This window comes from Crinia signifera, chromosome 4, assembly GCF_055691185.1.
Source record: "Crinia signifera chromosome 4, ASM5569118v1, whole genome shotgun sequence".
Taxonomy (NCBI): Eukaryota; Metazoa; Chordata; class Amphibia; order Anura; family Myobatrachidae; genus Crinia; species Crinia signifera.
Window position 1 is genome coordinate 312,774,770 of NC_139220.1, and position 16,840 is coordinate 312,791,609.

The 16,840-nt window shown below is 43.1% G+C and overlaps 2 protein-coding genes across 2 annotated transcripts; one reads left to right on the plus strand and one right to left on the minus strand.

The window, feature by feature from the left end:
* Positions 1-1,223: 1,223 nt before the first annotated feature.
* Positions 1,224-3,550, minus strand: LOC146072844 (homeobox protein siamois-like). Its single transcript, XM_083180030.1, has 3 exons — positions 2,731-3,550; positions 1,785-2,005; positions 1,224-1,602 (listed from the first exon to the last, which is right to left on the minus strand). Exons 1-3 carry the CDS (start codon positions 3,041-3,043, stop codon positions 1,465-1,467), a joined length of 672 nt encoding a protein of 223 aa, XP_083036156.1. The 5' UTR covers positions 3,044-3,550; the 3' UTR covers positions 1,224-1,464.
* A 6,777-nt stretch (positions 3,551-10,327) lies between these two features.
* On the plus strand, positions 10,328-11,878 carry LOC146073341 (homeobox protein siamois-like). The gene is made up of 3 exons (XM_083180517.1): positions 10,328-10,667; positions 11,092-11,312; positions 11,762-11,878. The coding sequence occupies exons 1-3, from the start codon at positions 10,328-10,330 to the stop codon at positions 11,876-11,878; spliced, it is 678 nt and encodes a 225-aa protein (XP_083036643.1).
* Positions 11,879-16,840: the final 4,962 nt, after the last annotated feature.

Consider the following 16,840-nt stretch of genomic DNA (forward strand, 5'->3'; position numbering starts at 1 on the left):
CCGGAGTACCCAGAGTAAACCCACGCAAACACGGGGAGAATATACAAACTCCGCACAGTTAGGGCCATGGTGGGAATGGAACCCATGACCTCAGCGCTGTGAGGCAGTAATGCTAACCATTATGCCATGCATGAACATCAAAAAGTACCACACATCCTATATGAATATAAACATAATGTTCTTTTTTTTTTTAAACCCCAATTTTGGATAACTATTTTTTTCTAAGCATAGAGCTAGATTATGATGCTATAGATGCAATAATATGTAAGAATGTTGTGTTGAAAGCTTTCCTAGTTTTAGAGAGACAAGATTGTTTGATCTATGGAATCTCTTATAACCTTTTGTCAGCTTTTTAACCACCGGGAATCTAAATGTGGGATCTAAATGTAAATGAATGTCTGAGATCAATCAGATGTTTACTGTAACCTCAGGTTGACCATGTAGACCCCTCCCAATTTTACATTCAGTCAGGAACATATCAAACATTACAAAGATTATTATTCAAACAAATGAGACAAAAATAAATGCTGAAACCAAATATATTTTAATTTGTAAAAAATAAATAACAAACCTTTATAATAAATCTACATTTTTGTAGCAATCCCCCCTGTGCTAAACCCTCACTCAAGTTAAGTGTATATAACCAGAAAATAATTATTTATAGAATATGTATTCACTAATTGACTCTAAACTCCACATATCCAGTTACCTGTATTTTTTATTTTATCTGTCACTTTTTTGGATAGATAATTTAATAAGAAAAGTTAATACAATTAAGGGAATATTTCTATTTACTACATTATCAAGAATTTCCATTATATTTCTACAAAGGGGTCAAAATAAGCATCAGAGAAAAATAGTAAAACTCATTTAATGTTAAATTCCACCTAATGCCTTTCACAAGTAGATAAGACTTTAGTTACACAACTTTATTTACAAAATGTTATGTCCTTAAATTGCAAATGTTCAAGCTTAGTATAAATATTTCAGATGTTGTAACATCAGTCATCTTAAAATATGTAATTTCATTTCGTAATAAATATATCCTTAACCCTACTAAATTATTGATTTCAGAGAACATGTCTCTTAATATTTATTTATATATTATTTTTACTCTATGCACATACTGTATATATATATATATATATATATATATATATATATATATATATATTTTTTTTTTTTTTTAACAATGCTTTTTATTCTGATTTTGCATGGGTAAAATATTATTTCTGTGCTAATTTTTTTACATTTTCTTATTTTTTTTTTACATTTAAAATTAAATGAAAATCAAAGCATTACTAAGCATTTACGTTGCACTAAGTACCTATTGCAAATAAATGTTATATACATAGTATTATGACCATTGCATAATAAAGCTATATGTATGTAATACCAATGTCTTTAATATAACCTAGATCCAGTATTTAAGAGCATCCACATGTCTTCTGTGGGCTCAACTCCTCAACAGAATTGAACATTTGGGCGATTTTCATTGTAAATTTTCCAGACACCTTCAATAGATGAGGATTTCCTGAGTTGAGAATGCTGGGATTTGTTGGGTTGTAAAAGATGTCTCGCTCTTCTGTTCTGGAACCAGACCTGAAAGCAAAAAATAGGATATTAATTGTCATTATTTATCCTATAGCATCTCAGAGATACCCAAAGAGGAGAGAGGGGAAGGCATAAACAGAAAATATTTGTATTATGTTTTTTTGTATGTGCTTTAGAGTAGTATGATAACAATGTGTTCTAATATATATATATAAAATAAAAGTTATTACCTGAATTCTAGGTTCTGAAATCCCTGTTATCCTGGCAATATGGCTCCTTCTCACAAAGTCTGGATACGGATCACAATTAAACTGATTGACGAGGAAGTCGGTCTGTTCCTTGCTGTACATCGTCCTCTTTCTACACCTGTTGGTTGAAGTGGTTGTCTTAGAATCATCAGTCTCGATTTTGGCTTTCTTACACACTCTATTCTCTTCTTCGCAGAATTTTCCTGGAGATAAAAATTAATTGTGCAATTAGAGAAAGTCAAAATTTGTAAAGCAAAATCAACCTTAAAATCAATATGTAGATAGAAGCTATTTGAAGGCAACAGTCTTCAAAATTTTAATTTATTGAGACATTTATACTTGTTAGGTTTAAGTATTTTAAGGAAAGAGAGAGATGATGCAGTGGTACGATATGTAAACTACCTCCAAATGTGAATATATCTTACTTCATAGAAAAATCCCATGTACACTATGATTCAGTTAAAACAATAATAATATGAATACCTAAATAATAATGGAAAAATAATAATACATTAAATCAGAATAATAAAGTATTATTTCTACTACTACTAATAATAATAATAGTAATAATAATAATAATAATTTCTACTATTTTTATTACATAAAATTAAATTATGAAACCAACATATATTTTATATTAAATACAGCTACATTCGGTTTCATGTATTCCAAAAATTGCATTAATTTAATTTATTCTGCATGTTTATATATATATTTTTTGTCACTCATTTTAATAGTATTTAACATGATAACTTGATATACCTATAAATAAAAGTTTTAGTTATTCTCTTAAAGACTACTATTAAATATATAATTTCCATCATCAAAAACCATTAACTACAAGACAAGGAATCAATTAATAATATTAAACATTATTATTATTATTATTATTATTATTATTATTATTATTATAGAAAAGCAGACTTACGTTTTAATGGTGGATGACTGGTGGGAGGGAATTCTCTGGTGCCCTTGGATGATGGTAACATAACCATTGGCTCCCTTGAGTCACTCAATTTGCTGGTATGTGCTTCTTCCTGATTTCCTAGGAGAGTATAAAGTTCTAGTAGAGCTTGCTGAAGATCTGAACTTGGTAGATAATCTTGGGAATTCACATCTAAGAGAGGTTGAGGAGATGTGTGGATGGCATTGTCATAATTCCTCTGGGGAAGAGACAAAGCTGAATACTCTTCTTCCAGAGATAGCACCGTGTAGATCACTTGGTCCAGCTCAGAGTCCATGACTGTTCACGTCTGGCAATTTCAGTGGAATGAGGGTACCAGTAGCTTCAGGCAACTTATATCCTCCAAGAAGTATGGAATGGGCACATTCTCATGCATGGGAACATAGTAGTCATCCTTTGAAGTTTCTGTTAATAGTGACTAATGTTTATGGTCCTTGATCCACCTCAGACACCTTCTACCAATGTCCATCTCATTGTGACCCAGAATCAACACTTGAGAAGTTATTATGCTAATGTATGTACTGAAAATTATGTTTGATGTTGCCCCACTGATACCTCATTGTAAGTCACAAACAGCAATAGGTGTATTATCCAAATGTGTGTATTGGAGATGTTTGATGTTTCCATATAGTATAAACCAGCCTCTGTCTAGAATGTTCTTCATCATACATAGGAATGCCACTATTTCCATTTTAATTATAAACAAATTAAAATATGAAGTTATTGCTCAAACATTATTTTTAGAACAAGTTTAAATGTCTTTCAGTCTCTCACAATGTAATATAGATAAAAATATAAAATAACTGAGATAGATAGATAGATAGATAGATAGATAGATAGATAGATAGGAACATATTATATTAAATACATAGATGTGATATAGGTGATAAATATTAAAAGATAGATAGATAATAAAATGAATGATTTACTTGAAAAGATTCTTCATGTAATGAAACAGTTTTAAATGGGAATGAAGCTTATTTTAAGCAGGAGTCTGATTCTACCATTAATTATCAATTTTTAAACCACTCTCTGCATCCAGCATGAGAATATGTGTTTTCTCTTAATTTAGGGATGCTGAATTCAGTGAAAAAAAAATCACAAATCACAACATATAAAATATATATACTTGGTGGCATCCCGGCCGCCCACCCGCCACCCCAACCCCGCCGTGGAGCGATGCAGCAGCAGCGGCCGCATCACACCCGGCAACCCAAGCCACCACTCCCCCAGTGGAGCGACCGCGTCACCCCTACCCCCCACCCCTGTAGCGGCGCGGTGGCCGCATCGCAAAGCCCCCCCCTCCAGTGGAGCGGGTGGGCGCCGTGGCGCCCCCCTGCCTGGGGCGCTCCGGTGCCTAGCACCGGCCCTGGTAGGGAGATAGGATATTGATGCTTTCCATTTGTACAGGATCTCATTGGTCTCTCTAAAATGAGACCAACAGTAGTCCCTCATCATTGTGGGTTCCCAGTGTCCTTGGTAGCAGTAGTCTCTGATCACTGCAGGGTCTCAGCATTTTCAGCAGCAGAAGTCCCCAATCATTGCAGGGTATCAAAGCTTTCTAAAATAAAATCTTCCTTAGTCCCAATTTATTGCCTTATTCTAGTTGACTCGGACGGATGCGTATTTTCCGACGGCCACGAGTGTTCTTAGCCCCGCCTACCGTACGGATCACTTACACCGTCCGAATGTGGTAAAACGCCAAGTGAACGGACCGCAAGTGGATGTTTCATGTGAACAACTCCCCCATCTGTGGGAACCTTCCCCATCCTCTGATGGTCACTGACCATCGAATGATGGACCGATCGGTCAGACAGCTCCGAGTACTCCAGACCACTCAGACATTTCTCAGTGCGAAAGCAGGAATATGGGCAGGCAGCTGGCATCAGGCTATGTCAGCTGTCCGCCCCCCACACGTGCGTCATGGCCGGATAACCATACGTACGCCCAGGGCCGGTGCAAGGTTCCCCAGCGCCCTAGGCAAACTGTCTGCCTAACACCCCCCCCCCATATATATATATATATATATATTATATATAGGCCCCCCTATCAACTACAGCTTGAATAAACATCCAATATCCAAATAAACAAAGAAAGAATGGGGGCACTCACCAGAGCATCCAATTAGAGACCTTTTAATCCATAGTTCACATAATCAGGTCCTAATTATGGGAACTATGGAATACAAGTTTTCTATTTGGATGCTTTGGTGAGTGCCCCCATTCTTTGAGATATATATATATATTCAAAGGCTGCGGTGCTCCTGCCCGGCTTCCTTCCCCCTTACCTCAGACCATTGCTGGTGAGGTATAATGTGTGGGTGGCGGCCAGCTCTACTCTTTCGTGGGCTGGCTTCTGCTGCCCTGTCCTTGCCAGGGCCATCTTAACACCATTATTGGCCCCCGGGCAAATCAGCGCAGTGGGCCCTTCCAGGAGCACACACTTCCTACTTGGGCCCCTCCAGGAGCACAAACAAATCTAAAAATAGAAAGCACAGAAAGAGTGAGGAGAGAGGCAGTGGGGTTGGGCAGAGAGGGATCATGCACACAGAGAGAGAGGGTGAGAGAATGGGGTTCAGGCACAGAGAGATAGATAGGGATGAAAGAGGGGGGGTCAGGCAGAGAGCAAAAGAGAGGGTGAGAGAGAGGGGGTCATGCACAGAGAGAGAGACAGGAGTGAGGGAGAGGGGGGTCAGGAAGAGGGAAAGAGAGAGAGGGGGTCAGGCACAGAGAGAGGGGAGATCAGGTACACAGAGAAAGGGGGTGAGGCAGAGAGGGGTGAGAAAGGTGGGGTCAGGGTCAGAGAGAGAGAAGGGGGGGGTGAAAACAGGGGGTTCAGACAGAGAGAGATTAGAAAGAGGGGGCAGGCAGAGAGAGAGGGGTAAAGGAGAGGGAGGTGTGAGGGGGGTTTAAGCAGAGAGTGAGAGAGGCATGATCTACACATAATGCACACAGATGAATATAGGTCCAGAGCTGGCAGCTGCTTACTTGTTAAGGGAGGGATGAGCCAGCAGGATATGATGCCGATGGACCAGGACAGCAGAGCAGGACTGGAGGGAGGCTAAGGAGGACCCGTCACCCGAGGACCCTCTTGGTAGTTGAGCTGGTGGCAGGTCTAGCAGGCACTGGTAGCGTGGCTGCCCGAGTCCAAGCAAGGTACCCAGAGATACATAGTCGCGCTGGCTGCGCGGCACGGCAACCCCATATCTTGCACAGTAAGAGCGCGAAGGCTCAGAGAGATCCCGCCCCCGCCATTGGTTATAGCTACCGCCACATGACCGCATCCCCGACCCCTCCTGCACTCCCAGTAATGCCGTGCGTGCGTGCGTGCGGGGTGCGGGGTGGGCATCGGGCATCGGCGGCTGCACTGGGGTCACTTGAGTCCTCTCTGCGCCCACACAGACCCTGCTTCCCCAAGCATCAGTGGGGTCTGGCTTATTGTACACGGGGAAGCAGGGATGCGGGTATCTGGGCAGCGGGGAGAAGCGGCTGACAGCTTCAGTTTGCAGGCATTGCGGGAAGCGCTGCTGAATATGAAAAGAATTTCCAGATGCTGATTGGCTGAATTCTCTCCAATCAGCGTCGGGACAGTTTTTTCATATTCAGCAGCGCTTCCCGCACTGCCAGCAAATAGCGATACAGAGGGAGGCTAGCGGGCGGCAGGTCAGAGGTAGGCTGATGGGCGGCAGATCAGAGGGAGGCTGGCGGGCATCAGGTCAGAGGGAGGCGGGCGGGCATCAGGTCAGAGCCTGGGGGAGATAAGCGGGCTCTCGGCGCAGGTGGGACCTTTCCTGCTGCTCCTACTGCAGCTCATTACCACCCTCCAGTGGCCGGCGTCCTAGGCAAATGCCTAGAGCTGCCTAGTGGTGGCGCCGGCCCTGCGTACGCCCAGCGTTTTCATGGCAAAGCCAATGAAACGCGGGGCGTACGCATATGTTAATGAGCCCAAACAGCCCTTCACGCCCCTCTCCACCCCCTGTTTGGATTGTTGTGACCGATCGTTTTCTGTATGGAATTCACGCCGTTCGCACATGTGCAGAAACAAAACATCGGCCGTCCGACCGAACATGCAGCCATCCGACTCAATCAGAATAAGGACCTTAATGTGAAGGTAAAATGATTTTAGGCAGCTCAATCCATGGAGTGTGCTTGATGTTTTTCTTTCCAACAAAATAGTTATCTCGGGCCACTTCTCTGTGATATAGTGATATTTATGTCTTTGCTGTCCCATAAACACAGAAAACAGCAGTACTTTAGGAATCCACCTTGCAAACTTAACAGTGCATCTACCTTTAAATCACAACAAAAATTTGATCCATTATCCTTAAGTCCCATATGAGAGAGCAAAATATATCACTCAGAAGGGCCCTTCGGAACGATATACTTTACTTTCTGTTCTAATGTGTACACTCAACATTGTCAATGATGACCGCTCCCACACATTTATAACGTCCCCTCCCCCATCTGTTCAGTATAGACGAGGGAGGATATACTTAACAGAGGCCATGCCTCGTTCCCATCCCCCACTTTTGCTCCCCCCGCTGGCATTGGTAAGTATTTATGCACTCGCCGATAGCGGCAGCCCACCGTGTCCCCACCACTGCCAATTTCACTGGGTACACGCATCGCCTACCGTGTATCTGGATATATATTCTATTCCCTACAACAACACAGCCGTACTTTCATGTTTGTTTCATGTCCTCTGCATAGGCCGGAGGTGCTGAAGGGAGTATGTTCCCATTACAGAGTTATACTGCTTTCAGATTGCTCCTCAAGGAATCAATAACAGCCCCAGGACCAGGACATGGAGGACAATGAGGAAGATGAGGTGGGAGATTCCGATGACATTGAAGATGAGGAGTCTGGGCAGGATGAGCGCCCTGTAGTGCAGGCAGAAGGGAGCCTCGCCGAGAACTTAACTAGGATTAAATACTTTAATTCTTGAATTTGAATGTTTCAAAATATTTAAAAAAAAACTTTACACGATATCAAATTTCTGATGATATATTGAGTCTACGCACAAAGGGCCTTATTCTGGTTGGTGCGGTTCTGTCCACGTGCGGTCGGTCCGCCGATGTTTTGTGTTTGCGCATGTGCAGAGGCATATCTGCGCATGTGCGAATGGGACGTACGTCCAAATACCGCATGAATTGTGTACACTACGAACAGGGGGAGGAGAGGGGCGTGAAGGGCGGTTTGGGCTCATTACCATATGTGTACGCCCCGCGTTTCATGGGCGTTCCCATGAAAACTCTGGGCGTACGTATGGAAATGCGGCCGTGACGCACGTGTAGGGGGCGGACATATGACATAGCCGGATGTCAGTTGCCCGCCCAGATCCCTGCTTTTGCACGGAGAAATGCCCGAGTGGTCTCGAGCACTCGGTGCTGCCTGACCACTCGAATGATGGGGGCGGTTCCCAGAGATGGAGGAGGTGTATACATGAGAAATCCACTCGGGCTCCGTGCGGTCAGCGGCTTACCGCATTCGTACGGAAGGCGGGGCTCAGGACGCTCGGTCCTGGACGCATATTCGGAAAGGACCGCAACAACCAGAATAAGGCCCAAAATGACATGGTAATTAATATTCAGTATATCATGTCAGATGCCAAATATCTGTTGAGTAGTGTAATTAGCATGAGTTGAAGTCTATTAATAATTATGGCGATGGCCTTTTCTGCCCTATTTTTGTTATCTCATAAGGATCGCATTCCATCTGCAAATCCATACGCAACTCTCTAGCCAACAAATGATTTCCCCAGTCTGTGCATGTTTGCTTAACTCTGACCCTTCCACCACTCCGCATCAGAGACAGGCCGATCGAGCTTGGAGCAGACGTCACACACCCTACCTGAAAATGCCAGGTCACATCTACGCTTTTTCTGACACTCCCAGAAAACGGGTGGTTACCACCCATTGCAAAAAAGTAATCGCCGGTTATAGTCGCTGTCTGGCCTTGAATATGCCTGCTACAATCCGTTCGCTTGCACAGTCATTTGATAATCGATTGGCTTGCCGATTCCCACAACAGCGATCAGGTCTAAATAACCCCTAAGCCAGTGGTTCCCAAACTATGGCCCTTATTGTAGTTGATTCGGTCGGATGCGTATTTTCGGACAGGAACCAAGTGTTCTTAGCCCTGCCTTCCATACGGATCGCTCACACCGTCTGAATGCGGTAAGATGCCGACCGAACGGACCACCAGTGGATTTTTCATGTGAACACCTCCTTCATCTGTGGGAACCTCCCGATTCATCATTCGATGGTCGACGACCACCGAATGCTGGACCGAGTGGTCAGGCAGCACCGAGTGCTTCCGACTACTTGGGCATTTCTCCGTGCAAAAGCAGGGATATGGGCGGGCAGCTGGCATCCGGCTATGTCATATGTCCGCCCACACGCGTGCGTCACGGCCGGATTACCATACGTACGCCCAGCATTTTCGTGGGAACACCCATGAAACGCGGGGCGTACGCATATGGTAATGAGCCCAAACACCCCTACACGCCCCTCTCCACCCACTGTTCGGATTGTTCCGACCAATCGTTTTCTGTACAGAATTCACGCCATATTCGTACGTGCGCTGTGTTTGCACATGCGCAGATACGCCTCTGCATATACGCAAACACCAACCATCGGCCGTCCGTCCGCATTCAGAGCCATCCGACTCAACCAGAATAAGGCCCTATGTGCCATGGCACCCTGGGGTGCCCTGAGAACCTTACAGGGGAGCCTCAGGTTGGTGATTCAGGACCGATGGTCAATGTAATTGGCAAAACTAGTGCTGGTGGCTGCCAATCATAAAATATGTGGACAAACAGAAGCGAATGTTGTCCCTTGCTACATAATTAAACCGAAAGATGACATATGAACACAATTTATTGAATTAATATTTATCAATAAGAACCTTTTGGCCTAGGAATGCCGTGGATACATTTCTGATACCGTAAGGTGCCTTGATTCCAAAGTTTGGGAACCACCCTAAGCCATAACTTTGTGATATTCAAACTTTTTGTATAAATTAGTGGTTGCAAAAAACACTATTTTGTATAGAATATTCTACCTCTTAAGTAAAAAGAACTGCCTGAAAAGTGTATGAATGTACAAATTTATATATATATATATATATATAGATATAGATATATTCCTTTAAGTCCCTTGAATGAAACTTCAGTTTTGGCAATTGCCAGAGATTGAGTCTGCATGTCTGCATACTAGCTTTGCTGTTTCAGCATAATATATTGGTCTTTAATGTCAACCTTGAGATGTGGATTGGAGTGTATTTGAAGTCCACTCTTTTATTATGCTATGTGTTTAGGTTACATAATACCATAACACATTTCTTCTTCTTGACTATATGAAGTGTGAAAGGTGTATATGGGAGAGATGTTTGAGGTCACAGCTAATAGGAGTCATCACCTCTTTTAAGTCATATCAAAGGGAAATTCCCTTTGTTCCCACCCACACACAAAATGGTGGCCATTACAAGAGGTCACCATTATATAAAGAGGCCTGGGTCAGTGTAATCCAACATTTCAACAGAGAAGACCAAGTGAACCACACATGGACAGAGACCCTGAGTTAGACCAAGTCCTCTGCAATGCACTCTCTCTACAAGAAGACTACCCAGACATGTATCTTTCATCAAGTGACCAGGAGAAGTCCCCTACAACTACTGGGTCACATACTGAGCTTTTCTCAGGCACGGAAATGCAGATACCACGGAAGGATCCAAATATACTTCAAGATACCCTGCTAGAGCTTTACTCCATGCTGGGAATCCCATGCGAAGCTCCAATCAGCAGAACTTTGACCAGACCCATCAAACAAGGACAGTGTGTGTCAATCAAGGGCAGCCAGGAAGAGTCCCCTATCACCAGTCCACATGTAAATAAACTTAAAGGTAAGTTTCTTATTTTATGTATAAATAATCTATAATATACTGTACATTATTAATATTTACAGTCTTTAAACTTTTACAACAGTCTCCGCATGTTTTATAATGTATTTAATATATTTTTGTTTTTCATAGTTTAGGCTTTATAACGGTCTCTCTAAGTATCAGGGATTAGTTTCAGGTAGGGTTTTAGGTCAACCATCTGTTAGTGTCCTTAGTTCTTCATTAAAATCTTGTTCCCCTTACTAAAACAATTACATCTATAAAAATATTATATTTTCTGTTGAATTATTTGAGGACATCGTGTATGAGAATATTGGTCTACTCTAGCTAAACCTTGACGGATTAAAAGTAAATTTCCACAATTTTTCTTTTAAATTTGTATACTTAATTACATATAATAATATTATCCACTGCTCTTCTCTACAAGGGCCCTTAGCAGAAGAAGAACTGGAAAGTTCTAAGAAGACCAGAGATGAGGAAGATGATAGGCTTCCATCAACTTCAGGTCAGAAGCACAGAAAGAGAACATTGTATAACAAGCAACAAACCCTATTCCTCCAAAAACAATTTGACTTCAATCCATACCCAGACTATGTGAGCAGATGTTACTTTTCCCAGGTTACCAGGATCCCAGAGCCCAGAATTCAGGTAATAATTATTAAAATGGGATACAAATATATATATATATATATATATATATATATATATATATATATATATATATATATATATACACACACATACATACATGTGTACGTCCCAGTAAATAAATATATATATTATTATTTTTTTATATTTCTTTACTAATTTAATTAACTATAAACAAAATAATTATTATTTCATATTTGCCATATGAAATTTCACACACACACACACACACACACACACACACACACACACACACATATACACACTAAAAAATAACTTGGATATAATGATCAAATGATTAAATAACATTCATTTATACAGATATATAAATACCATTTAAATTATATTTAAAATGAAAATGCATGTTATTTAACCATATACATAGTTTAAATAACGTTACTTATTTTTGGGTGATTCATTTACATTCCTTTTTTTGTTTGTTTTTTAAGGTCTGGTTTCAAAATCGAAGAGCAAGATACCTTACTAATCCATCCAAATCCCAACAAACTGAAGATGGAAGAAGTGTTGCAGGAAAGCCATTCTTTGTACGAGGGGTCTCATCTTAGTCCCAGTTGTGTAAAAATGTTTGAATCAATCACCCAAACAGGAATCTGCACAAAGAATACTAAGAATTCTGAACATCAAATCCAATTTTTATATATTATATATTTTATGTTTAAAATGATCTGAGTATTAATATGTTTTGCATTGAATTTTTGTTTGTTATTGAAACACCAGGCTTTCAGGTGCCATAATTTACTATTTTTGTAGCAGAAACTATACCTTTATTTATTCATTTTGTCTCTAAACATATGTAATCTTTATAAATGCCTCTGACAAGTTATAAGAGGCTACAATCTAAATTAATATTTCATTTTGTTTTTAAATATTAAAAATAAGTATTTACAAATATTGTTTCAGAGAAATTTAACAATTTTGTTGTTTAATATCAGATTAATTTGTATTTATTCAAGATATTTTAGGAACTCTTTAATTTTTTTAAGTTATTTTGCACTGACCAATTAAAGTGTGTAAATAAAAAAAATGATTTTCCTATGTCTATTTGAGATCCATTTCACTTCTTTAATTAATTATGTACTAGCATCAAAACGCATAGAAATTAGTAGGATTTTTTTAATTTTTTTTTTTTAGTTTCCCGCTAAAAAATGTTTTGTTGATGTTTGACAAAAGGTGCGGTCTTCGAAACCTGTGTTTCTTTACACGAATTGCAAATATGGTTTCTATTGCCCTTCTAGGATCAAATGTAAAAAAGACATGAAAGAAAAGGCCTCAATATGTATCCAATATACATTCTGGTGCCTGCTGAGATGTCTAAGTGACATGTATTACTAAATATACTTCAAGGGGAGAACCAATGTTGTTATTATTATTATTATTAGCATTTATTCATTGGTAGAAGAAATAGTATGATACAAAATAAGTTTTTTTTTAAATAAATCTAAAGGTTCACTATAATCTTCAATTATAACTATATAAAAATATCCTGCGATATTGTGCAAATTCTTAAATAAATAGAGAAATCCATAAATAAGGCGTCTTATCCAAGTATCTCACAGCTATAAAATATATAAATGCAGTGGCGGAATTTGTTAGTGGTGGGCCCAGGTGCAAAAGTACAATTTGGGCCCCACAACAGTGGGTGACAGAGGTACAAGCTGCTGGTCTAGACAGTAGTGGGCCCTTTAGCATACCTCCCAACTGTCACGATTTCCGCGGGAACGTCCCGATATTCGGGGACGTTCCCGCGTCCCGCCCGGGGCCGCCATTGTCCCGCGGTGGGGGGGACAGTTGGGAGCCCCCCAGCTTACCGAGAATAGACGCTGTGCGCATGCGCACAGCATCTATTCAGCGCCGACGAGCGGTGAAAATGGGGGCGTGGCCTGAGTTAGTGTCACCCCGTGAGGCCACGCCCCCTTTTCTCTAGGCCACGCCCCTTTTCAGGACGTCCCGACCTCCCAACTTCAAAAGTTGGGAGGTATGCTTTAGTCCTCAGGGGCCCCAATGCAATGCACCTGCTGCACCAATGGTAGTTCCGCTTCTGTATAAATGGCCTCCTAAAGATTGTTGCTAATGAGAATTATATTAACCAGTGGGGGTGATTCTGGTTGGATCGGACACGGCCAAACTTGGCCTTGTTCCGATAGTGTGTGTGTGTGTGTGGGGGGGGTGGTTCTGCGCATGTGTGTATTTCACACTTACCGAGCAGTTTGCTCCAGAGGGAGCATGAGGGGGGCGGTCATCGGACCAGAGCAGGGAAACGCCCAGCATTTTATGGGTGCCCTCATGAAAATGCTGGGTGGGCCGATGTCAAGTGACATAAGCGCCCACCCCCTCTTTGGCGGACACCAACAGAAATAAATGTCAGTCTAGACTGACTATTATTTCCGAAGGGGAGAGAAATCATTCAATTATTTCTCTCCCCGCATGCGAGGAGATGTGTTCACATACATGCCCACACATGGTACAAAGGGGTTTCAGCGGGGGCAGGCTTTTGGCCAGGCGGGGTCTATGGGCTTTCTAAACAGCATATATACACTGCTTAGCAAGTCCTACTGAATCACCCCCAGTATTCAATATTCAGTGGCAGTTTAACCGAGGAGGGGGCTCATGTGCAGACACCGGTTGGGCCCCCTCCTCTCCGCACTACTGCAGACTCTACCGCTAATGCACCCGCCATGTTCCGGATACCAAAATCTGTACTGCGCATGCGTGGCGGCCATTGTGGAAGTGAATCTAGCCACTAATGCAGTGGCCGGTGGAGGACTCAGGAGAGGTATTAAAACATGAGTGCAGTGCAGGGCCGGCGCTACCCGCTCAGCAGAGGATGCAAAGCAGGTAGACGCCGGGCAGGAGAGGCGCCAGTGTCCCTGCTCTGCATCCCCTGCTGTCCTCTGTGGCTGCCGGCTGCTGCTGCGCCTGTCACACTGCATGACAGGTAGCAGCGCCGACACCACAGAGCTCCCTCCGGGCACCTAAACATCAGCCTGGTCACTTAGCTGCAGCTCAGCAGCACGGACCGATAAGAGGCAGGGCTACACGAACAGATGGGGCGTCGCTACACGGGGCAGAAGGGGCGGAGCTACAAGGAGCCAGACTGGTGGTGACAAAGGGAAACAGGATGATGAGGATGAACTGCAGCCTAGCAGGAGAGTAAACTGTGAGTGCAGTGTACTATTGTCAGCAGCAACTGGTGTGGGCATGTGTATGGGCAGCACTACTACTGTGGGTATGTGTATGGGAAGCACTACTACTGTGGGCATGTGTATGGGAAGCACTACTACTGTGGGCATGTGTATGGGAAGCACTACTACTGTGGGCATGTGTATGGGAAGCACTACTACTGTGGGCATGTGTATGGGAAGCACTACTACTGTGGGCATGTGTATGGGAAGCACTACTACTGTCGGCAACTGGTGTGGGCATGTGTATGGGCAGCACTACTACTGTGGGTATGTGCATGGGAAGCACTACTACTGTGGGCATGTGTATGGGAAGCACTACTACTGTGGGCATGTGTATGGGAAGCACTACTACTGTGGGCATGTGTATGGGAAGCACTACTACTGTGGGCATGTGTATGGGAAGCACTACTACTGTCGGAAAATGGTGTGGGCATGTGTATGGGCAGCACTACTACTATCGGCAACTGGTGTGGGCATGTGTAAGGGCAGCACTACTACTGTCGGCAACTGGTGTCTGCACATGTATAGGCAGCACTAATAATGTCGGCTAATTGCTGTCGGCATATGTATAGGCAGTGCAGCTACTACTGTCGGCAACTGGTGTGAGCATATGCATATGCAGCACTACTAATGTCGGCAACTGGTGTGGGCGTATGGTTACACAATGCTACTAATGTCGGCAACTGGTGTGGGCATATGTATTGGCAGTGCTACTAATACCGGCAGCTGGTGTGGGCATGTGTATAGGCAGCACTACTTCTGTCATCACCTAGTGTGGGCCTATGGTTATGCAGTGCTACTAATGTCGGCAACTGATGTGGGCATATAATTACGCAGTGTGACTAATGTCGGCAAATGGTGTGGGCATATGGTTACGCACTAATGGTGTATTGGCAGCACTACTAATGTCAGCAAATGGTATGGGCATTATGAATAAGCAATGCTACTAATGTGGGCATATGCAGGAGTACTCAGGGCATCATGTGTAGCATAATGTCATTTGGGCATTATAGTGCATGGCATATTGTGTAAGGGGAATTACGGTGTGTGGCATAATGTGTAATGGGCATTATGGTGTGCTGCATATTGTGTAAGGGGCATCATGATGTGTGGCATAACGTATAATGTGCATTATTGTATGTGGTATAATGTGTAATGGGCATTGAATTGTGAAGCATAATGTGTTATGGGGATGACGGTGTTAATGGTAATTTTATGTGACCACGCCCCTTCCCCATGAAGCTACGCTCCTAAATTTTTGCACACTTTCCCTGTTTTTTTGTTGTTGTGGTGGGGTAGTCACCAATTCCCTTTATGACACATAGCTCCAAAATGGTTAGTTACGGCACTGGTGCTGTGTAATGTAAATAAGATTGTGCTACTGTGTGTTTTAATTTTGAGTTGGAGTACTATTGCTTGGCCATGCCCCTCCCTTGTGAGATCACATGTCTTTCTTTCGGTGTGCGCTGTCCCTTTGTAAAGTTTGGGTAGGCGCAAATTTATAGTTTGCAGGAGGGCGCCGGACACCCTAGCACCGGCCCTGGTGCAGTGTGTGCCCCCTGGGATCAGGGGCCCGTGTACACCGGGGACACATTGCACCCATTACCCTATTTCCAATATTGCACTATCCTTATTTTTCTATAATGTTAGGTAATGGATAGCTTACACATTGGAGAGTTCGGCACATTACACCTATTCCCAGGTATGTTACTCTTGGCACCAGGTTTGTCTCTGCCATACTTACTTACTCAAATAGAAGATGTGGGTCACACTTGATTTTTCGGGTAGTCCCCAACATGCCCAGCAGAGTAGGAGACTCTCCCACATCCCACCCAATTACTAGTGAGTAGGGTGGCCAATCCCAGGATTGGCAGGATCCAGGGATTTGGCCCTAAAATCGCCGGGATTTCAAACCCGGGATTGGAGTTTCCAATCCCGGGATTAGACTGCGCATGTGTAGTCTAATGCCGGGCAGTGTCTGAGCACCTACTCAGATGCTGCACGGCTTCTCCCGTCGCCGTTGTGGCTCTGCGCAGCGTGACATGATGTCAATAGTCGCTTTACGTAGCCAATCAGCTGCACCGCCGCTCCCAAACCCATGATTCACGGCCCCACCAACTTCCAGCTGCACCGCTTCATCCCCACTGCTCACCCCCTCCTGGCCACACAGCCCGTCTCACTCCGTGCACCACCTGCCCACATCTGCCACACCACCCAGCGCCCGGTTCCCAGCCGCACCACCCAGGTATGTAAATGTGCGGGCAGCATTTTTTAAAATAGGGATGCCAATCCCGGGATAGAAAAAAATGCCCCAGGATTGGAATC

Coding starts and splice junctions, on each gene's coding strand:
- LOC146072844 (XM_083180030.1), bottom strand. CDS start 3,043: ATGGACTCTGAGCTGGACCAAGTGATCTACACGGTGCTATCTCTGGAA. Junction 2,006..2,730: donor CAGTCATCCACCATTAAAAC/GTAAGTCTGCTT, acceptor TTTTATCTCCAG/GAAAATTCTGCGAAGAAGAG. Junction 1,603..1,784: donor TTTCAGAACCTAGAATTCAG/GTAATAACTTTT, acceptor TTTTGCTTTCAG/GTCTGGTTCCAGAACAGAAG.
- LOC146073341 (XM_083180517.1), top strand. CDS start 10,328: ATGGACAGAGACCCTGAGTTAGACCAAGTCCTCTGCAATGCACTCTCT. Junction 10,668..11,091: donor ACATGTAAATAAACTTAAAG/GTAAGTTTCTTA, acceptor CTTCTCTACAAG/GGCCCTTAGCAGAAGAAGAA. Junction 11,313..11,761: donor TCCCAGAGCCCAGAATTCAG/GTAATAATTATT, acceptor TTGTTTTTTAAG/GTCTGGTTTCAAAATCGAAG.